The 24,701-nt window shown below is 41.2% G+C and overlaps 1 protein-coding gene across 1 annotated transcript in view; it reads left to right on the forward strand.

Annotated features, from left to right (window-relative positions):
* The window catches only part of ADAMTS12 (ADAM metallopeptidase with thrombospondin type 1 motif 12), a 177,879-nt gene that overhangs the window by 103,238 nt on the left and 49,940 nt on the right, over positions 1 to 24,701 (forward strand). Inside the window, exons 8-14 of the mRNA XM_063295767.1 lie at positions 3,746 to 3,889; positions 11,108 to 11,252; positions 15,069 to 15,161; positions 16,761 to 16,906; positions 18,329 to 18,498; positions 20,394 to 20,527; positions 23,666 to 23,786. Of these exons, the coding sequence (XP_063151837.1) occupies positions 3,746 to 3,889; positions 11,108 to 11,252; positions 15,069 to 15,161; positions 16,761 to 16,906; positions 18,329 to 18,498; positions 20,394 to 20,527; positions 23,666 to 23,786 (953 nt within the window). The remainder of the gene's footprint in view (positions 1 to 3,745; positions 3,890 to 11,107; positions 11,253 to 15,068; positions 15,162 to 16,760; positions 16,907 to 18,328; positions 18,499 to 20,393; positions 20,528 to 23,665; positions 23,787 to 24,701) is intronic.

Consider the following 24,701-nt stretch of genomic DNA (forward strand, 5'->3'; position numbering starts at 1 on the left):
GCTTGCTCCCTCTCCCCCCAAATGAATTTTGATCCTTTCTTCAAAAGCTGTGTGAAGGGTTTAGCCCTGTCACTAAATTTATTTATAAATCTTCTGTAAAAATTGGAGAATCCTAGAAATTTCTGTACATCTTTCACATTTTGGTGGGGTTGCCAAGAGAGAATTGCCTGGACCTTTGAAGGATCCATGGATATGCCTTCTGTTGATATTCTATAGCCCAGGAAATGTGATTCAGTTAAATCGAAGGCACACTTCTCTAGTTTGGCGAACAGCTTGTTCTCTCTCAGATCTTGTTCTCAATAAGACATTATGTACATGGGTTACATGGCTTGTAGCATCCTCAGAGAATATTAATATGTCATCTAGATAAATGACCAGATACTTATCTAGTAAATCAGAGAAAATTTGATTCATAAATTGGGAAAATATGGCTCCTGCATTAGTCAAGCCAAAGGGCAAAACAAGGTACACAAATTTACCAAACCTGGTATCGAAGGCAGTCAGATATTCATGCCCCTCTTTCATCCGGATCAGATTGTACACATTCCTGAGATCCAACCTAGTAAAAATGCGTGCTTTCTGTAAGCGATCCAGCAGATCAGATATTAGGGGGAGTGGGTAATTTTCCTTGACTGTGACTTTATTGAGGGAGCTGAAATCATGCACCACTCTCATGGGTGCCTCCTGGGTTGCCGGTGCCAACGGGTCAGGCTTCTTTGGTGCGAAGAAGGTAGGAGCAGACGCTGGGGAAGTGGATGGTTGGATGAAACCCTTTTGGAGATTAGAATCCAAGTAATCTTTTAAGGTGGCTAGTTCCTTGGGGGACATGGGATATTGTTTCCTTGCTGGAATCTTGGCTCCTGGTATCAACTCAATGGTGCAATCACACTCCCTATGGTGGGGTAGTGCTGTGGCCTTTTGTTCGCTGAAAACGTCTGTGAAATCTGCATAGTTGGCTGGCAACTGGACCCCCCCTGCTTCCATGACTGCGTTGGTTGCTGGAGAGAGAAGAGCGGCTTGAATCTTGTGGTGCTGGCATTCCTTAGCTGGGAAGGAGACTGCTCCCGTAGTCCAGTCCAACAATGGGTTGTGGATCTTCAGCCAAGGTGTGCCCAGGACTATAGGCACATTAAGTGATGCAGTAACATAAAGTGGGATCCACTCAGTGTGGTCTCCCGTTGTTAGTTGCAAAGGTTCTGTGAAACTTTGAATCAGTCCTGCCTTGAGGGGCTGGCCGTCAACGGTCTCAGCTTCTATGGGACATGGCAATTCCATGGTCAGGATGTTGAGGTCTTGTACAGTCTGTACATCAATAAAATTGGTGGAAGCTCCGGAATCCACGAGGGCCTCTAGCTTGACCTGGTGCTCTGGGTTTACGTGCATTATGACTGGTAAGTAGTAAAAGGATTGCCTGGAATCTTCGGAATGAGCCCTTCTTAATTGATTGATGGTCTCCCTGCTGAGCTCTGTGGAGGGAGACCGACAGAGTTTCCCTGGTTGGAAGTCGAGGTGGAGGTGGCTCTTGGTTCTGCTGCTTGCCCTGCGGCTCTTACAGAATTTGCTTGGCTTCTCGCTGGGCAAGCTCTCACCATATGCCCCGGGACTCTGCAGTAGAAACAGAGGGCTCTCTCTCTATTTCTCTGTCTCTCAGCCTCGGAAGTAAGCCTCCTGCTCACCCCGATCTGCATCGGCTCCTCTGGTCCTGAGTAGAGAGATGCTGCAGAGAGAGCTGGAAATCCTGGAAGCGCTCTGAGGCCGCTGCCTCCCCCCGGCTGCATCTGTCTGAGCTCTTCTAGCCTGACATCTATGACCACAGACAACTGATATAAACCTTCTAGGGTAGCTGGTGTTCCCTGGTGCACTATGGGAATAGCCCATTTGGCTGCTGGTCCCTTTAGCAGACTTAGAATGAAGGTGTCTCTGGTTCGGTCTGTGGGAAGCTCTGCCGGTCTGCTGTCGAAAAACATTGTGCACTGTGTGAGAAAGGTTCTCAACTGTCCTGCTTCTCCTCCAAACTTCTCTGGTAGACTGCCCTGGGATCTCAAGACTACTGGTGGAGCTGCTGCTGCTGCTGCTGGCACCGGTTGTGGGTTAACCAGAGCTGGTTGTTGTAACTGCTGTAGCATAGCTGCTTGTAATGTGTTGATCTGGAGATCTACTTGTTGGTGGTGTTGTTGCAATGCTGCTGCCAGTTGTTGGATGGCTTGCCAAATTTCCTGGTTTTCCAAAGACGTTTCCCCAAATGTCTCTCCTTTATTTATTTTTTTTGTTCCTCTCTCTTTCAATGGGAGTAGGAGTTTGTTAGGACTGATGTCCTAACAGTCAGGAACCACGCTGAGATGAGGAATAGGTCTCTAGTGTTTATTACTGCTACATAAGACAGAAAATCCTAACAAACTGAAGAAGCGTGGGAAAAACCCAGACAGATAAACCCCAAAAGTTAAGGCGGGTCTGATCTGTGTCTCTTTGAATGGCTGCTTCACTCCTCAGTACTACGCATGCGTTTTCCCCCCTGGATAGGGGCCCCCTCCTGCTCACCATCAGTACTCATGACAGGCAGCCTCCAAGAATCGGACATGATTGGAAAAATAGAACTTGCACAAGACTAGAGATACAAAAAGCAAAGTAGAAGATAAACTAGTAATGTAACCAGGGCTGCAACTGGGGGGGGGTGGTGGCAACTGGGGCATGTGCCCTGGGTGCCGCGCTGGTGGGGTGCCAAAATGAGCACTGGGGGGCGCCAAAATGGGTGTGGAATCCATATTTGCCCCAGGTGACACAGACCCTAGTTGCAACCCTGAATGTAACATAAGTAAAGACATTATTCTCCACTTCCCTTTCATTTATTTCCCCAACCACTAACCACTACCTAAATATTTCCACTGTCCTTTGAATGTTAAACAACATGTTGGGAGTCTTGATGAACAGAGGTGTTAGTCTCACGGCAGCTTCTTCTGAATTAACCACAAGAAAATGTTTTCTGGAAGGCAACAATTCCACTTGTTTATAGTGTGTATATGGGAAAGGGAGTTAAGAATATGCAAATGAGCAGAACTTAACTACAAGAGGACAAATAAACTTACCATTAATAACATTATTTAACATTATTAACAATTAAAGTATAGGGAATGCAGCTTTTATTTCATACAGTACCACCCAGATAATACTGACCATATTTGTTCCCTTCGTGTCCTAATAAATAAAAGGTCAGTGTTTCTTTAGCACTGTATCATCCCTAAAAGATGTTAGGAGATTCTTTTTATGTGTCCCTTGAATCATTCCAATATTTGCACATTCTATTTTTTTAATTTAGAAACTATTTGCCATTCTCTATTACCTTTAAGGTAATCGGTTAATGGTAACCAAAATAATACTTTAATGAACATAATTCTATTCATCCATTCTCTGAAATTCAAGTAGTATTTTTTAAAAATGAAAATAGAGTGCTAAAAGGGATCCCCAAATGAATTGCAACACCCAATGAACTGCAACAGGTATAGTCTAGGGCAGAGAGTATAGTCTGCTGCACCTCTTAGTGGAATAAAACCTTGGTTTTATTCACAGTCTACCTACATAGCTCTTTTTAGCATTCCGAAGTTACAATACAACTATCGTCCCAAGGGCAGAAATAAGCACCCTCATTATTCCTGCTTTGGGTTATTTGAAGATCAGCTGTCCTGGCCTCTTAAGCTTTCCTGGCAGAACATTGTTTTGAGATTTATTTCCTGGGTTCCTTTCCCTTCAGTTTTGGTATCCAGCATGATGGCAAAGAAAATGACTGCGAACCAGTGGGAAGACGCCCATACCTTATGTCTCGGCAGCTTCAGTATGATCCTACGCCACTTACCTGGTCGCGATGCAGCAAGGAATACATCACCCGTTTCTTAGAGTGAGTCAAGGTGTCAATTTTAGAAATGGAACAAAATTGCTCTAAGCATCTTTCAGCTATCCAGATACTCATATATTGGGCTATAGCAGCCTTTCTCAACCTTTTGCCCCTGGAGGAACCCTTGGAATATTTCTCAGGCCTTGGGGAACCCCTGCACATTCAGGCTCAAATATAGGCCAGAAGTTACAGAATTATTATATTCGTTTCATGGGTAGGCCTGTATATATGCATTAACAGTATTCTTAAACTAAAAATAAAGAATGAAACTCACCTCTTCAATGTGAAGTTGCCCGAATTTGAAATAATTCTTCAAATAAATTGTGAACACCCAGGGAACCCTAGTGACCTCTTGTGGAACCCTAGGGTTTCACAGAAACTGGTTGAGAAACTGCGAGCGATAGGCTTACAGATGGATGAAGATGATCCTCAGGTATAACTTTAGGAGCCACTACTGATATTTCTAGAGTTATAAAACAAACTTTGTGCTGAAATCACATTAATAAAGTCAGGCTTTACATTGTCTCAGTGATGGTTGGATGATTCTAGAAGATACTGTGAGTCACTACAGGTAGTCCTCATTTAGCAACCACAATTGGGACCAACAACTTGGTCATTAAGCAAAGCATTTCCTAAGTGAAACTGCAACTGTGCTTATGATCTTACTTCAGCTTTCCTTTGCTTTACAGACCTGTGAAGGTTGTAAATGTGAGGATTGGTCGTAAAGTTACTTCTTCATCACCGTCATAACTGCGAACGGTTGCTAAACAAGGCAGTTGCTAAATGAAGACTACCTGTAGTTGGGATGCTGCCCTTGTTGATTAATCCTATATGCCTTATTGTGGGTAAAAACTAATTCAAGTGTACTTTGTGCTATAGAATAGACCATTTGTTACAGGTTCTTTATTGTGTGTGCGAAATTAATTTCCCCTGCAATATCCCATATTAATTTCATGGTAGTCTCACTAGGTGAAGCCAGCTATACTGCCAATGGCATCCTTTTTTTTTTCTTATGTGTATGAAATCCAGGATCACATAGTGGACTTCTATTTGTATAAATCCTACCTTCCTCTCTTCCCAATGCAGTTCCCAGATCATCTGCCAAACGTCTTCCAAATTGTTGGGTGATGCACTAGAATACATCCTGAGAATTCTTCTAGAGCTACAGCAGGAACAGAGTAATACATCCCTGCCAGCTCCACTGAGGGAAACAGTTTAACACTCTGTTAGATTAGATCCAAAAACAATGAAGCTCTTTCTGTCTCGCTGATTGATTTCTCTCTAAGCCAGGAATAAGCAGATAGGGATGAGCCATACATCTTATTTCAGTGAATTCATGTCATCCTCTCCTTCCTTCTCCTCTTTCTTCTCTTCTTGCACTTATCAAGGACTGCAGATGGCAGGACAGTGGCATAACAACACTATTTTCAGGACATTTCCCCCTTCACCCTTTTTAGATGATTTTTTTTTCACTTTTAAACATGTGTTTAGCCTGTTGAAGTTTTATTTTAATTAAAATAACATTTTACTTAATTTTCCACCCAAAATAGGTGGAATTTGTGCTGCTGTTATTTGTGCTGCTTATACGGCATGTGGCAACAGTTAGCCAATCTTGGTTAAACTCAAAAGAGCTAAGTAGGGTTGAACACTCTTCATATCTGGATGGGAGGTCACTGGGAAACCGGAGGGCTATAGGCTAGACTTAGTTTAAAAAACATCCCAGAAAAAAGCAAAGGCAAAACATTTCCATCTTGTCACCAAGAAAATGTGTGGAGGTGTCTGTAGGGTCACCATGAGTCAAGCTGGATCCATTAGAGTCGTTGTTGTTGTTGTTGTTATTATTATTATTATTGGTACTGAATTTTGCTGATGTGAACTTGGGGAGATGTGGGGGCCATAAAATGTGGATTTTCATCTACTGCTATAAGCAAAATACTCCTAGATTCTTGAACTTTTCTTTATATGCCTTGCTTCCTAAATCACTGTCATCATATTCTGAATCATCTCATTAGCTTATCTTTCAGAAAATGAACTAATCAAAACAGGATACTGGAATGAAGCTGTTGCCTGACCAGCACTGAACAGAACAGTATCTTTGCCTCCTACACTCAGTTACATATAATGTTTTTACAGTAACAGCCCCCAAAGAGCCAGCATGGACAGTCTGGCTTGTGAGGACTCCTCCATCACCCATTTCTCTGTTTCATTATGTTGCAGAATGCTGGGAAAGCCTTTAGCCCAGGAGAGGTCAAAAAAGTCACACACCAAGCATTTCTATAAAAATAATTTATTTACAGAAAACAAAACCAAAAGCAAAACATTTAAAGGACCTAGCTCCCTTTTTGGAGCAAGCCTTGCTGAGCTACATTTCCAGCAGAGAGAAAAAGAGGAAGTGAAGAACAAGTCCGGGCAGGTCCTCCCCCCAGGCTATTTTGCATGAAGCACGTGAGAGGAGACAATCACTTGCAACCTTTTTCACTCAGCCAAAATGACTAGGCACAATAATCTATTAGTAGGAAAACCTCAACACTCCCCTTTTTACACTATAGATTAAGTTGCAAACCAATCTTCTCTGACAACTCTTTGTGTCTTGGTACAGGAAGAGGTTTGGTTAAAATATCAGCAATCATGTCTTTTGATTCACAATATTTTAACATTATTTCTCCTTTGCTTATCATATCTTTGATATATTGATATCTAATATCGATATGTTTTGTTCTACTTCTGCAGGCTTCAGATTTTGCCATAGCAATGCAAGCTTGATTATCCTCATAAACAGTTATAGGCTGGTTCACTTCCATGCCTATGTCTTTTAACAAATGTTTAAACCATGTAACCTCATTACAGGTTTGTGTTAGAGAATAAAACTCTGCTTCTGCAGTGGAAAGAGCAACAAGTGTTTGTTTTCTAGAATGCCAGCCTAAGCTAGATCCAGCAAATTGAATTAAAATCCCAGAAGTGGATTTTCTGTCACTGACATCTGCTCCCCAATCAGAATCGGCAAAAGCCTGCAATTTCTCAGTTCCAGAGGCATTTAGCATCAGGCAATAATTCTTTGTTCCTTGCAAATACCTCATTAACCTCTTCAATGCTGCTTTTCCAGTAGATGTAGGCTTCTCTACCTGTCTACTTAAAATGGCCACAGAATTTGAGATATCTGGGCGAGAATGATTTGCAATGTACAGTAAACTTCCAATTGCAGATCTATAGTTCTCTGCCTCAGTTAATTGAGTTTCTCCTGTATCTTTCTGAAAATCTATTATCATCGGAGTAGAGACTGGTTTACAGTCTTGCATATTAAAATCTTCTAGGAGCTTTTGAATTTTACTACGTTGGTTTAACAGAAAGCTACCATCCTTGTCTCTGTGTACTTCCAAACCTAGGTAATTGGTCACAACTCCAAGGCTTTTTAATATGAAATGGCTTTTCATGCAGGCTTCAAAATCAAGCCTTTGTTTTTCTGTTGATGTGAATAGCAGCAAATCATCAACATAAATGCACAGATACATACAGCCTTGTTTGTCCTTCATATATACACAGGGATCTGCTTTTCCTTTTTCAAAACCAAAATTCTGCAGTTTTTCATCTACTTTTTGGTTCCAGGATCTAGCAGCTTGTTTTAACCCATAGATTGACTTCTGCAGTTCACAGACTAGATTCTCCCCTTTTTCATAGCCAGGGGGTTGCTGCATGTATAATCTGTGGTCTAAATCACCATAGAGAAATGCAGTTTGAATGTCATAGTGGTTAACTGACATTCCCTTGAGTGCAGCAACTTTTAACAGTAATCTAATTGATTCACCTTTAGTAACTGGTGCAAAAGTCTTGTCAAAGTCTAAATCTTTCCTTTGAGTGAACCCTTTTGCAACCAACCTTGCTTTATATTTTTGGATTTTGCCATCAGCATCCCTTTTCAGTTTGAAAACCCACCTACAACCCAGACAGCGTTCATTGGGAGGTAGATTTACCAGTTTCCATGTTTTATTTTCTTTCAAGGATGCTAATTCCTGTTGCATGGCAGAATGCCAATTTTGTGCAATCTCAGGTGGTAAAGCATTCACTTGTTCTAAAGACTCAGGTTCTGTGAATATGTGAAAAGCCTTTACTGTTTCAGCCTGAAAACGTGATGGAGGAACGCCTTTATTACTCCTCTGAGATCTGCGAGGTAATATAGGGCTTAAATTTTGACTCCTATCACTTTCCTGAGAAGCATCTGTCTCATCAGACAGATCTTCAATTTGCTTTTCTGGTTTAATGTCCTCATCAGGCAAAAGATCACCATCAGCAAGTCCTTGCTGTTCTCTTGTGGTGGTCAGTTCAACTGGAGAGCTAGAATTTAATCTCCCCCAGTTTTGTTCAGCAAAAGAAGCGCTTTTGCTAATTATTAATTTCTCTCCCATTATGAACCTGTAGCTCCTCTGGCTTTGTTCATAGCCAACAAAGATGGCTTTCTTTGTTGTGGGGCCTCCTTTCCTTCTCTGCTGTTTTGGAATGTGAACCCATGCAGTGCTACCAAACACTCTAAGATGGCTTACCTTTGGTTTCACACCATAAAACAAATGGAATGGAGTGTCCTGAATCATAGAGTTATACAACCTGTTCTGAACATAACAAGCAGTCGATAAAGCTTCTCCCCAGAACTTAAAACATAATCGTGAATCTTTTAACATGCATTCCATCGCATTTTGCAAGGTTCTGCCCTTTCTTTCAGCAACACCATTTTGCTGAGGGGTGTAAGGGTTAGAAAGAATTTGTTCTATCCCTTTTTCCACTAGGAACCTTCTGAATTTGTGAGAAAGGTATTCTCCTCCTCTATCACATTGGAGTGCAGATACAGGCCTAGGGAATTTTCCATTTGCCCATGTCACAAAACTTTTAAATTTCTCAAATGCCTCATCTTTATGTTTTAAGATGTAGATAAATGTGTATCTTGAGAAATCATCAATGATGGTCATTGCATACCTTGCTTGTCCAAGACTTGGAGCAAAAGGACCAATAATATCAGAGTGTACAATTTCCAAAGGTCTAGTTGTAACTCTGTCACTGTGCTTACTCACAGGAGCTTTTAGTGTTTTGCATTCTTTGCAAACTACACAATCTAAGTATTTATCACAGGGTTTTATCTTTAGGTCAGCACACAGCTGTGGCATTTGTGCTATATACTTGTAATTAGCATGACCAAGTCTCCTGTGCATCAGGTGTACACATTGGTCATGATATGGAGTGTTGCCAACTGCAGCCTTGCAGCTTGGCTTCCTTGCATTTTGCACAATGTACAAGGAGTCTTTTAACATACCAGTAGCACACAATTCCCCATTTTTACGTATCTCACAACCATTTTTCTTAAATGTTATGATATACTCTGTTGCAGCCAATTGTGCCACAGATAAAAGGTTTGATTGTAAATTTGGCACATACAACACACCTTTTACAGTTTCTCCTAAGCAGGATAAATACAAGTCACCTTGTCCCATAATTTTGGTGACAGACCCATCAGCCAAAGATACACTTTGTCTTTCAGTTTTAGACAGTGACACAAAAGAGCTTTTACAATTACATGAATGACAACTGGCCCCAGAATCTAACACCCATACATCAGAATTACCCTTCTCAGCAACCTGTGCAATTTGGGTTGTCTGAAGAGCCTTCTTCTGTGTTGCCCTTGTGTTCTTCTGCTCTGTCTTTCTACTCTTGGGTCTCATGGCACAGTCTCTTTGCAAATGTCCAGCTGAACCACAAGTGAAGCATCGCTGGCTGGCTAGTGCTGTGGCCTCAGGTTCCTTTCCCTTCTTTTCCCTTATTTTCTGGTCTTGCAGCTTTCCAGAAGAGATGGGGGGGGATCTTTCCTCTCTCTTCTCCCATTCAGCGAGTAAGCGCTGTGTAACATACGATGGGGTGAGGTCTGCTTCAGGCATAGCCTCCAGGGTACAAATCAGCGTGTCCCACGTTTCATTTAGTGAGGACAGGAGGATATAGGATTTTGTGAGAGGTGTAAATTCCATTCCTCTCTCCTGCAACTCAACAAACAGCTGCTGAATAAAATGCAGGTGCTCAGGAAGGCTTTCTCCTTCTGCAAGGTAGGCTCTGTACAGCTTTTTCGTCAGAGTAACTTTACTCCCTGCTGTTGCCTTTACATATAAGTCTCTCAAAGCGTCCCAAAGTTGCTTTGCAGACTGCATGCCTCGCACGTGGACTAGCTGATTGTCCTCAACTCCCAAGATAATGGTGGCTCTAGCCCGCTCATCCTGTCTCAGCCATTCAGCATTGGGATTTTGGGGGGTTTGCTCACCAATTGGCAGCCAAAGATTCTCTCTGCGAAGATACATCTCCATCTTCCGGGCCCAATTCAAATAGTTGGTCTCTGATAGGCGCTCCAGAGGCATCGCTGAGGGCTGGGAGGTAGCCATGGCTTCTTCCTTCTTTTGCAAGTCACCTCAGCTAGCTTCTTTGTCCTGCAGACCGGCAGTTGCTGGAAAATCTCCAGGTGGCTCCAAAGAAAATCTTCACAGGTCTTTGCTACCTGCCTTTAAATTGTGCATGAGGTGTGGAGTTGATCTCTCTTTTCTCTCTGGGTTTTACTGCGTTGTTTACTGGGCCCATAACCTGTTGCAGAATGCTGGGAAAGCCTTTAGCCCAGGAGAGGTCAAAAAAGTCACACACCAAGCATTTCTATAAAAATAATTTATTTACAGAAAACAAAACCAAAAGCAAAACATTTAAAGGACCTAGCTCCCTTTTTGGAGCAAGCCTTGCTGAGCTACATTTCCAGCAGAGAGAAAAAGAGGAAGTGAAGAACAAGTCCGGGCAGGTCCTCCCCCCAGGCTATTTTGCATGAAGCACGTGAGAGGGGACAATCACTTGCAACCTTTTTCACTCAGCCAAAATGACTAGGCACAATAATCTATTAGTAGGAAAACCTCAACACATTATTCTTATTATTAGTACAGAGCCACCTTTTCCATACTAATGCCACTAGATGGGCTGAACAACCAGTCCTATAATCTCCACCACCTAGAAGGTGATGGGAGTTGTAATTCAACACATTTAGAGGGAACCAAGTTAGTGGTTGACATAGAAGATAAGGAGTGGTTAGCATTTCTGTCCTTCCTTGAAATATGAGAGATAATGTTTCATTATAGTTGACCTACAATAATGTTTTCATTGAAAGCTCCCCCTGCCCCCGCCGCATTGTGAAGAATTAATCCTAGATGTCCATTGCAGCCACGGATGGGGGTTTTGCCTGGATGATGTCCCAGAGAAGAAAGATGTAAAGCCACCATTCATTGCTCCTGGAGTCATTTATGATGTTCATCACCAGTGCCAGTTACAGTATGGACCCAATGCGACATTCTGTGATCAAGTGGACGTAAGTTCCAGTATCCAATATTCATGCAGTTTGTCATTTAAAACAAAACAGAAATTATTATATACTCTTTGATCTGTGGCAGAATTGAGCTGGGATTGAGATAGAAGTGGCTCTATGTGTAAATTGTTCTTTCCACATGCATGTTAATAGAAGATAAATGCTTAGTGCTAAAGAATATGGTTCACAGTATCCGAAAACTCCTTTATTTGCCATGAGTATCAAACTGCATAGAAATGTTGCTTCAGAACAGTGGCTTCCAAACTCTGAAGCAGCAACGTCCCATCGGTTGTGAACTGTGGCAGTTGTAGAAATAATACAAGTGCCAGATTAGAGAAAGCTAATGTATTGAGTGAGGCACATATCTGCCATAGGATCCATTTGACCTAAAGCTGGATGAATAACCAGAGGTCCTGCTGACTTGAACTGGTAGCCTAAAGTCATAGGATGCACTCCCTTGATGTTACAGGCTGCAGAATAAAATTGGTTGTGACAATCCCATTGTCTGATTCTTTGTGCATTTTAGCTACTGCTTCAGTCCTCACAAACTCCAGCTGTACAAAATAGTTTTACAGATAATAACATAGCAATAGAATAAAATTACATTTTAAAGTTTCCATGACATCAAAACATTCCAAAATCATAACAATTAATATTAAATAATAAGAAAAATATACAAGCATTATATACCGATGTCAGCCCTTTAAGGTAGAGCAGACTAGGGCGCCAGAGTTAGGAATGCTAATACTCCTTTAATAAAAGGTGATTGTAACAGAATTTGTTTGTTTATTTATTTATCTATCAAAGTTTTATCACCGCCCATCTCCCCACCCCCAAAGGAGGGACTCTGGGCGGTTTGCAACAGAAAAAGAATCTTGCAAGTCTGAATATGCTTCCTCCTCCCTTTATCTTCATGGGAACTAGAGAGGGTCATGTCTGAGACGCTTACTCAAATTACATTTCTGCCCTGGACTAAGTTTTCTTTTATCTGACCACTGCTTTGGTTGTGGATCTTCCTCCTGTTCCTCAAGGTTATTTCTACTTCCCATTACAACTGTACACACATGCCCACATGCATATCTCCACACACAGAGAGGCCTGTGTCTCTAGAGTTAGTCTCCAAAGGTCTTCTGTAAGAGCCAGGAGCAGGAGAGTAGTAGCCATCCTTGTCTTAGGAGTAAGCTGTTCCGTAGGAGGGGGGCTGCTCCCAAGAATGCCCAGTGTTCAGCCCTCTCCCTCCACACCTCCTGGTAGGTGAGGGCCCTTAGTAAGTGCTCTCTGGCCATCTGGGTTGGATAGGTAGAGGCTATTTGGGAAAGGTGGTCTCTTAAATATCCAGGTCTTGAGCCAAATAGGGCTTTAAGGTAGCAACCAGGCAGGGCTGCAACTAGGGGGAGGCAAACAGGGCTTGTGCCCCGGGCGCCACGCGGGGGGTGCCAAAATGAGCTCTGGGGGGCACCTAAATGGGTGTGGAATCCATTTTTGCCCCAGGTGACACAGACCCTAGTTGTGGGCCTGCAACCAGGCTACAACAAACTTGAATTTGCACACAAACACTGGTAGCCAACAGCAGTGATGTAGTATGGTGGTACCAAGATTGTCAGTGAGCAAGTAGGCCACTGAAGTTTCTGGGTGATCTTCAACAGCAGCCCCCCCTAAAGTTAATTACAGTAACTCAATGTTTCTCAGCCTCAGCCACTTTAAGATGTGTGGACTTCAACTGCCAGAATTCCTGGGGAACACCGCAGTAGCTTAACTGGGAGATGACAAGGATGAATCACTCAGGAAAACTTGTTTGCCATTTCTAATTGTCAGCTTCCTAAAATTTTGGGCAGCCTTTCTGTGCATTTCTGCAGTACTGGAAAAACATTAAAGCCAAAATTAAAATCCAGTGTAAGAAGTAGCTATTAATTTTATTAGTATGTGTGATTTACTCACACTGTTCCAAAATCTGAGAATACTTTGGAAAGTGCAGGAAATAGAGATTTTGTGAGACATGCTTAATAAATCAATATAGCAGATTAGTGAAGGCAGAAGGCAATTCCCTCAAGGGCTTTGCAACAATGCAGTAAAATCTTACTACTAAAAGATCAATAAAAAAACCAACAACTATTCAATGAACAAAGAATTCTTCTTAACATTTGTGTGCACGATGGAAAACAAAACATCTTGATAACAGAAATTGTTGATCATATACCAAATACCATATACCACATATACTAGCAAAATGATCGAAGCATATTTATTTATTTATTTATTATTCAAATTTCTATCACTGCCCATCTCCCCCCAAAAAGGAGGGCCTCTGGGCAGTTTACAATACTTGAAATAGGCTAGTAGCAATTCTTTGCTATTTCATCTTATTTCAGTAGAGGTGAGGTCCATCCATCCCAGTTTATGACACCACAACTGACTGAGAGCTTTATCAGCTCATAGCTCTGAAGCTGAAATCATAAGGACTGGACATTTAAAAGTTTAGTTTACCATTTCTAACTTTCATAAAAACAACTTTTTTTTACGTTCTCCCCAAATTAATAGGCACTCATGGCAGAAGGCAGGCAGATCCCACACTGCAACTTCTTTCCCTCACCAAATCCTTGGAAACAGCCTTAAGACAAGCCATACAGTCCTGTAATGCCCTTCACTTCTGCTGACTTAAAATGCAATCACTGTCTTGATCTGACCTGTTGTAGGTCCAGCAGCAATACAAATCCCTTTATTTTCCTTAGGGCCTCTTCCTTGCCTCTTTTGATGCCATCGAATGTTTGTCCAAATTTTTGTGGTCCAGATTAGGGAGCTCTACCTTCCAGCCACTATATGCAAAAAAGGGAGAGGTAGAAGGAAGACATCCAGTATCCTGATGCCTATGTTGAAGAGAAGAACTAACAAAACACATGTCAATTTCATGCCTGTTGGTTTTGACTAGTCTACTCTGAGAAAGAACAAAACCATCAAGTTTTCTCTTACAAGTTGGGGCCTGGAATTAGGAGGTTGCTCCAAAACAAGCAAACAAAATGCTAGCCAGAAATAAATGGATGCAGCTGTCCAACTTGTGGATATTGTTGGAATGGATCATTCCAGACTGCTTTCAGACTGATGTAAAATCTTCAGGCAGAAGTGCCCCGTATTTTCCATTCTGTTCATCCTAGATTCAGTGATTTAATTGGATGAGAAATATTAGCTTTTTTTTTTTTTGCTATCAATCAATGAGATGCAAATGACTTCATGGACTCCTCTAGATCCCCACAGACCAAGGAGCCGTGTTTGCTGCTCAACAGGAAACAAGGAGTGTAGGATGAGAACACAGTGCAGTGTTTTCTTTCCTGGGAGTTTATTCCGTTACTCTTTTAATAAATCAGCCAAACAACTAAGTTTAAAAGGCTTAGTAATAATTGTATCAGGTGCAACTCCTGAATTAAATTAACTGAGAAGCACGGGCATCTTCAGAGAGGATTCAAAAGTGTCAAAATGGTGAATATAATTACGCAATCAAAGCCCTGCCACTTTTTAATGTCTATTGCACATGTTGCATGCATGTAATAAAGGGGTAGGGCTTTGATTATACAATCACGGCTGTCATTGTGACTTTTTTGACCCCACTTGCAAACACCCCCTGCTGACATGGGAGGAAAACCTGGTGCAATACTGCTTCATTGCTCTTTACTTCTGAAAAGTCCACACATTTATCACAGGAGGATCCAGTTGCTTGAAACCAGTCCTTTCAAGCAAATATCTTCCCCAACCCTCTAACTATCTCTTGGGATTCCATGACGTGTTCGTTGATTTGTGTTATTATCTTCGAAATTATTGTTCTTTCAGAATATTTGCCAGACACTGTGGTGCTTTGTGAAGGGTTCCTGCCATTCAAAACTGGATGCTGCAGCAGATGGAACAAGATGTGGGGAGAATAAGGTGATTATAAGATGGAGAAGACAAAAATGGGAAAGGTAGCTTGGTTCCTGTCTGCTTTTATTAGTGCTGCAAGAATTCAAACCAAACCCTAGGGGCCTCCTATGCAACATCTTGTTGTTCATCCTGCGTCTAAACTTTGCTTTCAATCACATTTCTCACAACAATATCTCAGTGTGAGATCAACCTGAAATCTTGGCCTTCATCTCAGCACCATCATTTTCTCCACTGGGGAAGCAAGACCTTTGCTCTCTTTTCAATCCATGCCAGATCCTCCAGCAGCAGGAATGTAAATCCCTTACTTTTGCAGATCAGAGATAAACTTTTGATATTTCTCCATGAACTATCAAAAACTTCTTCAGCTCAGTGAAAAAGCTTCATCATCTTCCTCTGCTCCAGGCATCCCTTTGTCTCAAATATAGAAATATTTCCTGCAACATAAATGGTTCATCTCCCATCTACTCAGTGTTCTTTTGCTGGCATTTTCTAACTTTTTCCCCTAGTTCACCATTACATTACAATAACTGACTCTCCCAAGTTTATTTTATAGCTGAGCAGCTGGATTTTAACACTTTGTGTCTATGGGACTGTTCACGTAAAATATTAAATAAATTTTCCACAGGAACTTTGATTTATTCAGAATCAGCTGATGCAGACTATTCTTATGCCAAGTTATGCCTTCATTATATAATGAATGGAGTCGTTTCTCCATGATGTCTTGCAAATGCATTCAAATTTCCATCTATTACAGCTATGGTAGTTGCAGTTCTAACAGAGAGACTTAGGTACATATTTGCAATTTGGAGGGTTAAACTAGAAAACATTTTCTTTTTAAAATTAGGTCAATTTCAGTCTTGCACTGAAGAATAGAATTATATGAACTTTTAACTGTTGCAAAAGATTTGAACACCCTTTTAGAACTGGACTGAAGTTTTTCAGAAAACCTTTTTCTGAAAGTATCTTAAGATTTTCCTTCCACTTGTGTGTCCATTTTAAAAAATAGAGGACTATTAGGAGGGAGGGAGGGAGGTCTTGTTCCTGCTAACTGTGAGTCCTCTCTGGAGAAATTGTTGAATAATATCTCTTCTCCAAAATTTCCTGGCCATACAAGGCTAGGTCCTAACATCTCTACCTGCTTTATCTGATGAAGAGGGCTATGCAAAGTCTGTAAGTGGATCTCCCAATTTTAATTTTTCAAATCCCCAACATTGTCAAAAGCAGGAGGGGGGGTTGCTTGTATGCCAGTTGCCTGGTTCAGCTCCTTTTTCTCACCCTCCAATCTGCTAGTTGTTATGGAGAGGAAAACTTACAGGGACAAGAAGGGCCCCATAATTGTCCCTTTGCAACTCACATCTGCTCAGACTGGCAGTTTCTCTGGGTCAGCGTGGCACAAAGTGAAATACCCACCACCTCCCGATCCAAGACTCAGACACCTCTTCACACCGCTTCAATGACATATGAATAGTTGGGCTCAACCTCAGCTGTTAGTGAAAGGTGAATTCTCTTATGCCAGTTACTGAGAAGCTGCTATGGAAGACATGTATTTTCATGCCAATGTGTTTTTTTCCCCTGACCCATTGCATTTGCTGCTTTATTGTTCAGTGGTGCTTCACAGGTGAATGCATAACAGTGGGCAAGAGCCCTGAAGCAGTTAATGGTGCATGGGGGTCCTGGTCATCCTGGTCACACTGTACCCAGACGTGTGGAGCTGGTGTTCAGGCAGCTGAAAGACACTGCAATAACCCAGAGTAAGTCCCTAAAGATTTCAGTCTTCTTTTAACCTAACAGTCTGGTTCCAGAGTATTTAAAGAATGGCTGCATTTGAGTGCCTATCTGTGGAGTCCTTGGTGCTCTCTGAGCTTGGCTGTTTGCTTGCAGACGTTTCACTACCTGACTAGGTAACATCATCAGTGCAGTGCAGTGCAGTGCAGTGCAGCACTGATGATATTACCTAGTCAGGTAATAAAATGTCTGCAAGCAAACAGCCAAGCTCAGAGAACACCAAGGACTCCACAGTTCAGCCCTGAGCTACAGATATTCTCTTCTATTAGTGCCTGTCTATAGTGGCATTTCCTGTTTTTGGAAGTCCTCACTTAAAGCACTGATCTCTAGAGAGAGTTTTCCAAGTTTCATACAGTAACTCTGGCCTTTTGCAAGTCATCTGCTCTGATATTTAATAAGAATCAGTTACCTTTTCTCAGCAGGGAGGAAAAGAGTGGGAGAAGGAAGAAAGAGAGAGGGAGAGGAAATAGGAGGCCTGGTCATTTGGACTTGGGCCAACCCACTATGGCATGTAGCCCCTAACAAGTTACTCCCAGTGGAATGCAAAGAGCCCATCTAGTGGTTAAAGGCACCAGACCTGGGAGACCCTGGGTTTTAGTCCCACCATGGGCATTAAGCCCAAAGAGTGACTTTGGGCCAGTCACTTTTTCTCAGCCACAGGAACAAGGCAATGACAAAGCACTTCCAAGACAGTTGCCAAGAAAATGAATGGATTTATCCAAGCAGTTGCCAGGAATCAAGACTGACTCAAAGGCAGAAAAAATAAAATAGAACAAAAATAGAGTGTAGCATTCAAGAGAAAGATGTCCTGACTATCTTGATTACATCTTCCTTTTCTGAAAAGCCTTCATTGTCTAGTTAAAGATAATAGAACAGTTGATATGAAGAGGTACAAGCCATGTGGCCAAGTCTGTTAAGATCTGAAAGAACATGAATATTCCTTCAGCCATGGAATCCAAGTAGGTGAGTTTCAGCCAGTCACTTTCTGTCAGCCCAAACTACCCTACAGGGGTATTCTGAGAAAAATTAGAGAGGGGATGCCTGTAAAAAAAGGTGGGATACAAATCTAAGAAATGAGCAGAAACAGAGAAGTGTCTTGGAAGTAATTTGCTGTTGTGAAAAAATAAACAAAGAGACCGTAGTTTGATCCAGAAAGAATCAGTGTGGTTCAGTGGTTGGATTCTATTAATGTCAGATTAGTGGAAGGAGCGAGGGAGATCCATGTTTAACTTCCTATTCAGTGTAATCTCTTTGCCGAATTTACCTCACAGACATGCTGTGAGGACAGGATGAGAGGCAAGGGTTCTGTGTACATTTGCCCTCTTAGAAAATATAGGATACAAAAATAATGTCTAATTTCTTTATTTACAAGAGGTTCTTCTTTTTAGACCACAGTTTGGAGGGAAGTATTGCACTGGTGAGAGAAAGCGCTATCGTATGTGCAATGTTAAAGAATGCCAAAAGACTATGCCAAATTTTCGTCAAATGCAGTGCAGCGAGTTTGATACGGTCGCCTACAAAAATGAATTCTACCAATGGATTCCAGTTTATAACAATGGTAAGGGAATTGAAGAGCCAGTTTGGTTTAGTGGTTAAGGCATCAAGTTAGAAACCAGGAGACTGTGAGTTCTAGTCCTGCCTTGGGCATGAAAGTTGGTTGGGTGACCTTGGGCCAGTCACACCCTCTCAGCCCTAGGAAGGAGACAATGGCAAACCACTTCTGAAATCTTGTCAAGAAAACTTCAGGGACTTGTCCAGGCAGTCTCCAAGAATCAGACACAATTGAATGGACTAAAAGAAAAAGAAAAGTAAAAATAATCTGTTAACAATCTGGATAATATTCTAGTTAACCATCTAGCTTTTGGCTTGATGAGTGCTTTCTTGTCAACATAGGTAAAGTTTGTGAATTTTTTTGCCTTAAGAAATGGTTCCTTAAGGAGAAGGCTACTGCTACTAGTTTGGAGTGGACTCTGTAGCAGGTTAAGGCTGCTCCTTCCAACCCATAATCCTCTCCTTCCTGGAGCAGCATCTTTGTCACTACCCATTTTGGTAATTTTTTCCTTCTTCCTTCTCCTTGGTTTGGGCAAAGCCAGAAATCTCTCCTCTCCTCTCGTCTCGTCTCGTCTCGTCTCGTCTCCTCTCCTCTCCTCTCCCATGATGGGGCACCATATGGAGTCTTGTGCTCCAGAATCTGATTTTAAATCTGCGTTGATAAGTAAGATGCAGGTTGAGTTTTCAAGATGTGGGTGATCCATATGGCTCCCACCCTGTTGACATTCTGGAAGGCATTGGAAACTTAGTTATTCTCCCAGGCCTTAGGGTAACATGATGGTGAGCCCCTATAAGACTTGGTTTTATTCTGCATAGCTTTTTTTACTCTGGACACACACATCTCTTTGTTCTTTTACTTCATTCTAGCTGTTTATAGTGTAAAGTGCCCAGAGCCATTGGGAGTCAGGTGTTTCTTAAATCCCTCTGTGTGGGTGTGGGTGTAACACTAAGGACATTAGTGTGTTTTGTGAATGGATTAGCATGGATGAAAATGTTAACAATAATAACAATAAGCAACTAGATTTTAGCCATTCAGTATTTGAATGGTGGATTCCAAGTAAAGTAATCTAGTTTTACAATAGGGATAAGATGGTCATTTCCCTGGACACCTTACACAGAAGGGAACCCATTCAAAATTGGGTCAATACTTTGAAATGGTCAGATGGTTTCATTCAGGGCAATGACTTTAAGGCTTGGAACCTAATTTTGATAGCAATTCCAGTATTTGGAGATGCTCTGTACATTCTTGTGTTTTGGGTTGCTGACTTAAAAGAAAAGAAAAGAAATTGACGTAGGGTGCAGTGAGAAGAAATGTGGGCAGGAGGCAACTTAATGAACATGAAGGAAGAAAATTATATGCTTGTAGCAAAGTACAAAAATGCCTAAAAGCTAATGTTGAGGCTAAGCTAAAATTAACACTTCCAGTCTAATAACAAAAAGGAAAACAGTTTATGACCTCTGCTTGCCAGTTATTGTTTTTTCAAAGTATGGTCATTTAAGCAACAAAATTTAGAATTCTCAGCCTGCTTCCTGACAATAGTGATTTTGGCCTGCAAACACAGTTGAGAATTAATAGTTTCGGAAGGTGTTTACAAAAATGTGTAAATACCAGTAGCTCTTATGGCAGTTTTTGGAGCCAGCATGGCACCTTCATTATGTAAAATGACTCATGCCAACCTTCCTATACCAACTGCAGAGTTTCTGTTGTGAACTGCAGAAAGATTGGAGCATGGATTCAAATGACATTAGTTGGCTGAGCCACTGAAATACTCATTTTTATAAACAGATTTCAATCTTTAGTATATAATGGAACATGCTAATATTTATAAGAATCTAATATTAGCATGTTAATGTGGCTTTAAAATATGTTGTATTGATATCATATTTTGGGATTTCTCCCAGATAATCCCTGTGAGCTGCAATGCCGCCCTACAAACCACCACTTTTCAGACAAGATGTTAGATGCTGTAATTGATGGTACACCTTGCTTTGAAGGAAACAACAACAGAGACGTCTGCATTAATGGCATGTGTAAGGTATTGGGTATGTTTCCTTCTCTGGAACCTTCATGGGACTTCAGATTTTCAGACTTCAAATGGGCCAGCCAGGTTACAGTTTTAAATACCAGTGCTATTTTGTGGAGTCTCTGAGGTTGGTGGTTTGCTTGCAGACGTTTCATCACCAGACTAGGTAACATCATCAGCGCATCATCAAGCACTGATGGTGTTACCTAGTCAGGTAATGAAACATCTACAAGCAAACAACCAAGCTCAGAGAGCACCAAGGACTCCACAGTTCAACTCTCAGCCACATATATTCTCTTTCATTGCTGCTAATTTGTATGTCAGCAATGGACAAGGTTTTGGTGGCCAAGCTAGTATTTGGGGAGTGGGTGATAAGGCAGTGTGGGAGGGGCACATCATACTTGTTGGTGCGGTGGTAGTGGTTGGTGCTTTTCTTTATTTCGATGTCTTTTTTATTTCAACATGGTGGGAAAAGACGTCACTGAGCTTTGGCAGTTTTACTGTCAAGATTCAGCAAGCTCTGGAGGTTGAAAGTTGTCCATCTCAGCGTCTTGACTCTCCCTAGATAAGCTGCCAAGACTCACACATTTCTATTTCGAAGATGGGAGACAGTCTAAGAATAGGGTTGGGTGGCAAGGATGGCAAATGCTGTGGTTTCCAAAAGAGACAGCCCAGCACTTTGTAGCTAACTAACCTAGAGAGTGCCAAAGTTTGCTACTGTAATTGCAATGAATTTATCATTGGTAGGAGGATTGAAAAACTGAAATTTTAGGGAATTGAGGCCATAAAACATTAAGTAGCAATAATGTGGCACATGGAGCTCATCCTCATATCCCCCTAATCATGATGGGAAGTTGCCTCAGTAACTGTTTTTGAAGGTCATGGCCTCACCCTCTTCTACTTTCTTTGAAATCCATCATGGAAAATAGACTTCATGGGAATTGGCCCACGGGACACAAGCATTCCCCAGCACCCTGAGGTAGCGCTATGAAAACTCAGTGTCACTGACCATATTTTTGCACTGGGGTTTTTAAGGGGTCTCCCACCCCCCCAAAATAGTTAAGGGTGGAAATGGAAGTAGTTTGCCCCCAGAGATTTCTAGTTGCTATTCTAACCCTCAAAGCCACTTGAAATTGCTTGTTCAGTGGGGGTGGATTTAATTGTTTTGTGGAGATTGGATGGTTTTAAGAGTGGGGATGGGAATTTTCCTTCTCACCAATAAACTGCATAAAACCTTGAAGTGGAGCCCTCTCCATTTCAGTGATATCCCAATTTCAGCTGATAGGTTTCCAATGGCCCCCAAATAATTGGAAGGCTGAATTGAAGCTCCCCACCTCTCAAATGTTACCCATGTCTGCTGAAAGGAAACTGGTAAACTAGTTACAACTTATTTTTATGCTAGCTGTGAGAAGTTCTGTTCTTCTAATTTCCTGCATTAGCATTTTCATGATGACCAGAGAAGTGAGTCTGCCTATTTTTGTTATTGCAGAACCATTCTAATACTACTAATAATAATGCACTCATTATTTCAGATGATAAATGTCATACAGACTAAAGGTTTCAGACTTCATTTTCTTAATGAAGCTGCAGAAACATAAATCTGGAAGGCTGTTTGTAGGATGATTGTAATTCTTTTGTATGATTTCAAGTTGTGATAATTTGGAAACGCTTGAAGAGAATAACAGGTATTCTCTTCAGATCAATCCATAATAGTCCCTTGTTTTGAAATAATGGCTTGACAAACTACTAATTCAAGCACTTATGGACAAATGCTAATGAGCCAAGAAATATCAGCTGTAATATCTGACAGCTGGTAAAAGGAGATGGTGAATGATTAATATAAAACCTGCTATATTGGAGAGTCCAATAATCTTCTGAAATTCCAGGCCCCTGTCATTAAGTGAATCAAAAAATACCCAAACTTTGAAAAGTTTTGTCAGTTTTATCCCTGAGACTTTATGTGATCTCATATGAGAAGGCTAACATTTCCTGCATTCTCATCTGAAATCTTATGGTTGGCTTTCCAGCCTAAAGTCTTGCAAAACTTCATGTGAAAGCACCAGAACTTTGCAAGTCAGCCATTTTTTAAAATTAATTTTGAAATTTTATGGCTGCCATCCCAGGGCATCATAGGAAGACACCCTGTGGGCTTTGTTATTGACTGTGGCTATGTAATGTTCCTGGAAAGATAGAAGAAAGGAAAATGTGGAGGGACAGCACTATAGTTCTGATAATGTATAGCTGTATCCTCCAGTATATTCTTCACTCCTCCTCACCCATCCAGTCTGAAAAAGCCTCAAGGGAGGAGTTCCCTCATAAATGGAGATGGGATTTAATGGAGATGTTTGAAGCTGCAGATCACTAGAAAGCTGATTCTCCAGTGAATGAGAAAACAGCCATATTTGTCTTTTGATTGTCCTTTGTAATTGAAGATGTACAAGAGCATACAAATTTCTTCCAATTTTCTAAAAAGAATTTTCAGTAGCATTTTTTTCATCATACTGTATTACATGAGAAGTGAGACCCAGAGTGATATAGTGGTTAAGGTGCTGGACTAGGAGCTGGGAGACCCAGGTTCTAGTCTTTTCTTAGACATGGAAGCCAGCTGGGTGACTTTGGGCCAGTCACTCCCTCTGATTAAAGTCAGGCTCAGCAACAAACTGGCTGAAGAACAAAGCCTCTTGTTGCATCATGTGCTGGTAGCTTCTGTATGTAAACTAGGTGAGAGCAATGCAAAGCATAGGGACACTGCAACCAAGTGAGACAAACATGAAGAACAACAGATTGCATGAGAACTGGTAGGAAAAAAGCAGGATGATTTTTCTGCAGGATGCTATGCAGTTTTTGAAGTCTGCTGTTGACCTTGGAGAGTTCAAAGTCAGGAAATATGACAGGGACAGTCTGCTATGTTTTCTCCAACACACTGACACCCTTGAACCGGTTGGACAGGTGATGGACTTGGGAGAAAGTCATTTGTGTTCATCAGTGCCCCATTAATCTTCCATGTGGAAATAAGCTGTAAAGTTGGGAATAAAGTTATTTTTAATGTTATATGTAACTGATATTTTAAAGAAAAAAATACATGTATTAATCCTGTATAGTACATCATGCATGTAACATCTATTCTGAAAAAGGTACTTTTTCCTTTAGACTGTTGGCTGTGATTATGAGATTAATTCCAATGCAACTGAAGATCAATGTGGAGTCTGCTTAGGAGATGGATCTTCTTGTCAAACAGTGAAGATAATATTCAATCAGAGTGAAGGATTAGGTAAAGAAAGCTTCCCTCAGTCCCTTTATCAATTGACTTCACCCATTTCAAATGTTCTCTAGAAAAGTATAATCAATCAGTCCAAGAAGTGTAAATTTCAGGCATCTTGAAAACAGCCTGGAGGAAAGGTAGAAAAATATTACTTCTTTTTGTTTTTCTCCCCATCTTTCCAATCATGCTTATTCTTCACCTATATCTCTGGATGTTCTAAAAGAATTCAAATTCTGTATATTCCATACCAATACATGGATCCAAAGACTTTTTGCAGTGAGGGGGTTGGCCGCATTTTCTGGCCCTGTATACCTTCATGCAATGCCCTGGATTATAGGGTTTGGCATACATTATACTACTTTTAAAAAATCAATTTAATTTTGGAGGGCCCCAGGAATGTCAGCAAATGTCTTGTACCCAGAAAAGCTAGGTTACCATCTTCAGCTCCATTGGAAGTTGCTTCCCCTGTAGGAAATTCTCTTGGAGGAAGATGTTTCCTGTTGAAGATAGAGAAGTTTGGATTAGTGCAACCCCATGCTCCATTTCCAATTTTATTTTGGAAGTATGAAAGAAAAAAGTCTTTGAATCTTGCTGGGATAAATACTAGCTAGAATGGACAGACGTCATTGCTGAGTTGTCCCATTAGAAATAATTTGAAAGTAATGAATGAGCATTCTCTTTATTTGGACTAACTAAAAGGTTCTAAAGAAGGGACCTTCTTTCTTGGTATAGTATTTTGATTTTTTTAAAAGTAAGCAGGTGCAGAGGAAATGGACAGTTGAAAAGGCTAAAGTGTGTTTTTAATGGAAGGTTCTTAACAATGTGAATCCAAAGGCATGTTGCAGCTATTTTGTCTCTCCATTTACCCCTCCTGTCCATGTGGATTTTTTATGGCCAGAAAAAGGATGGGAGGCATGGTGGGAG

Source organism: Candoia aspera, chromosome 2 (assembly GCF_035149785.1).
Source record: "Candoia aspera isolate rCanAsp1 chromosome 2, rCanAsp1.hap2, whole genome shotgun sequence".
In the NCBI taxonomy this organism is placed as follows: domain Eukaryota; kingdom Metazoa; phylum Chordata; class Lepidosauria; order Squamata; family Boidae; genus Candoia; species Candoia aspera.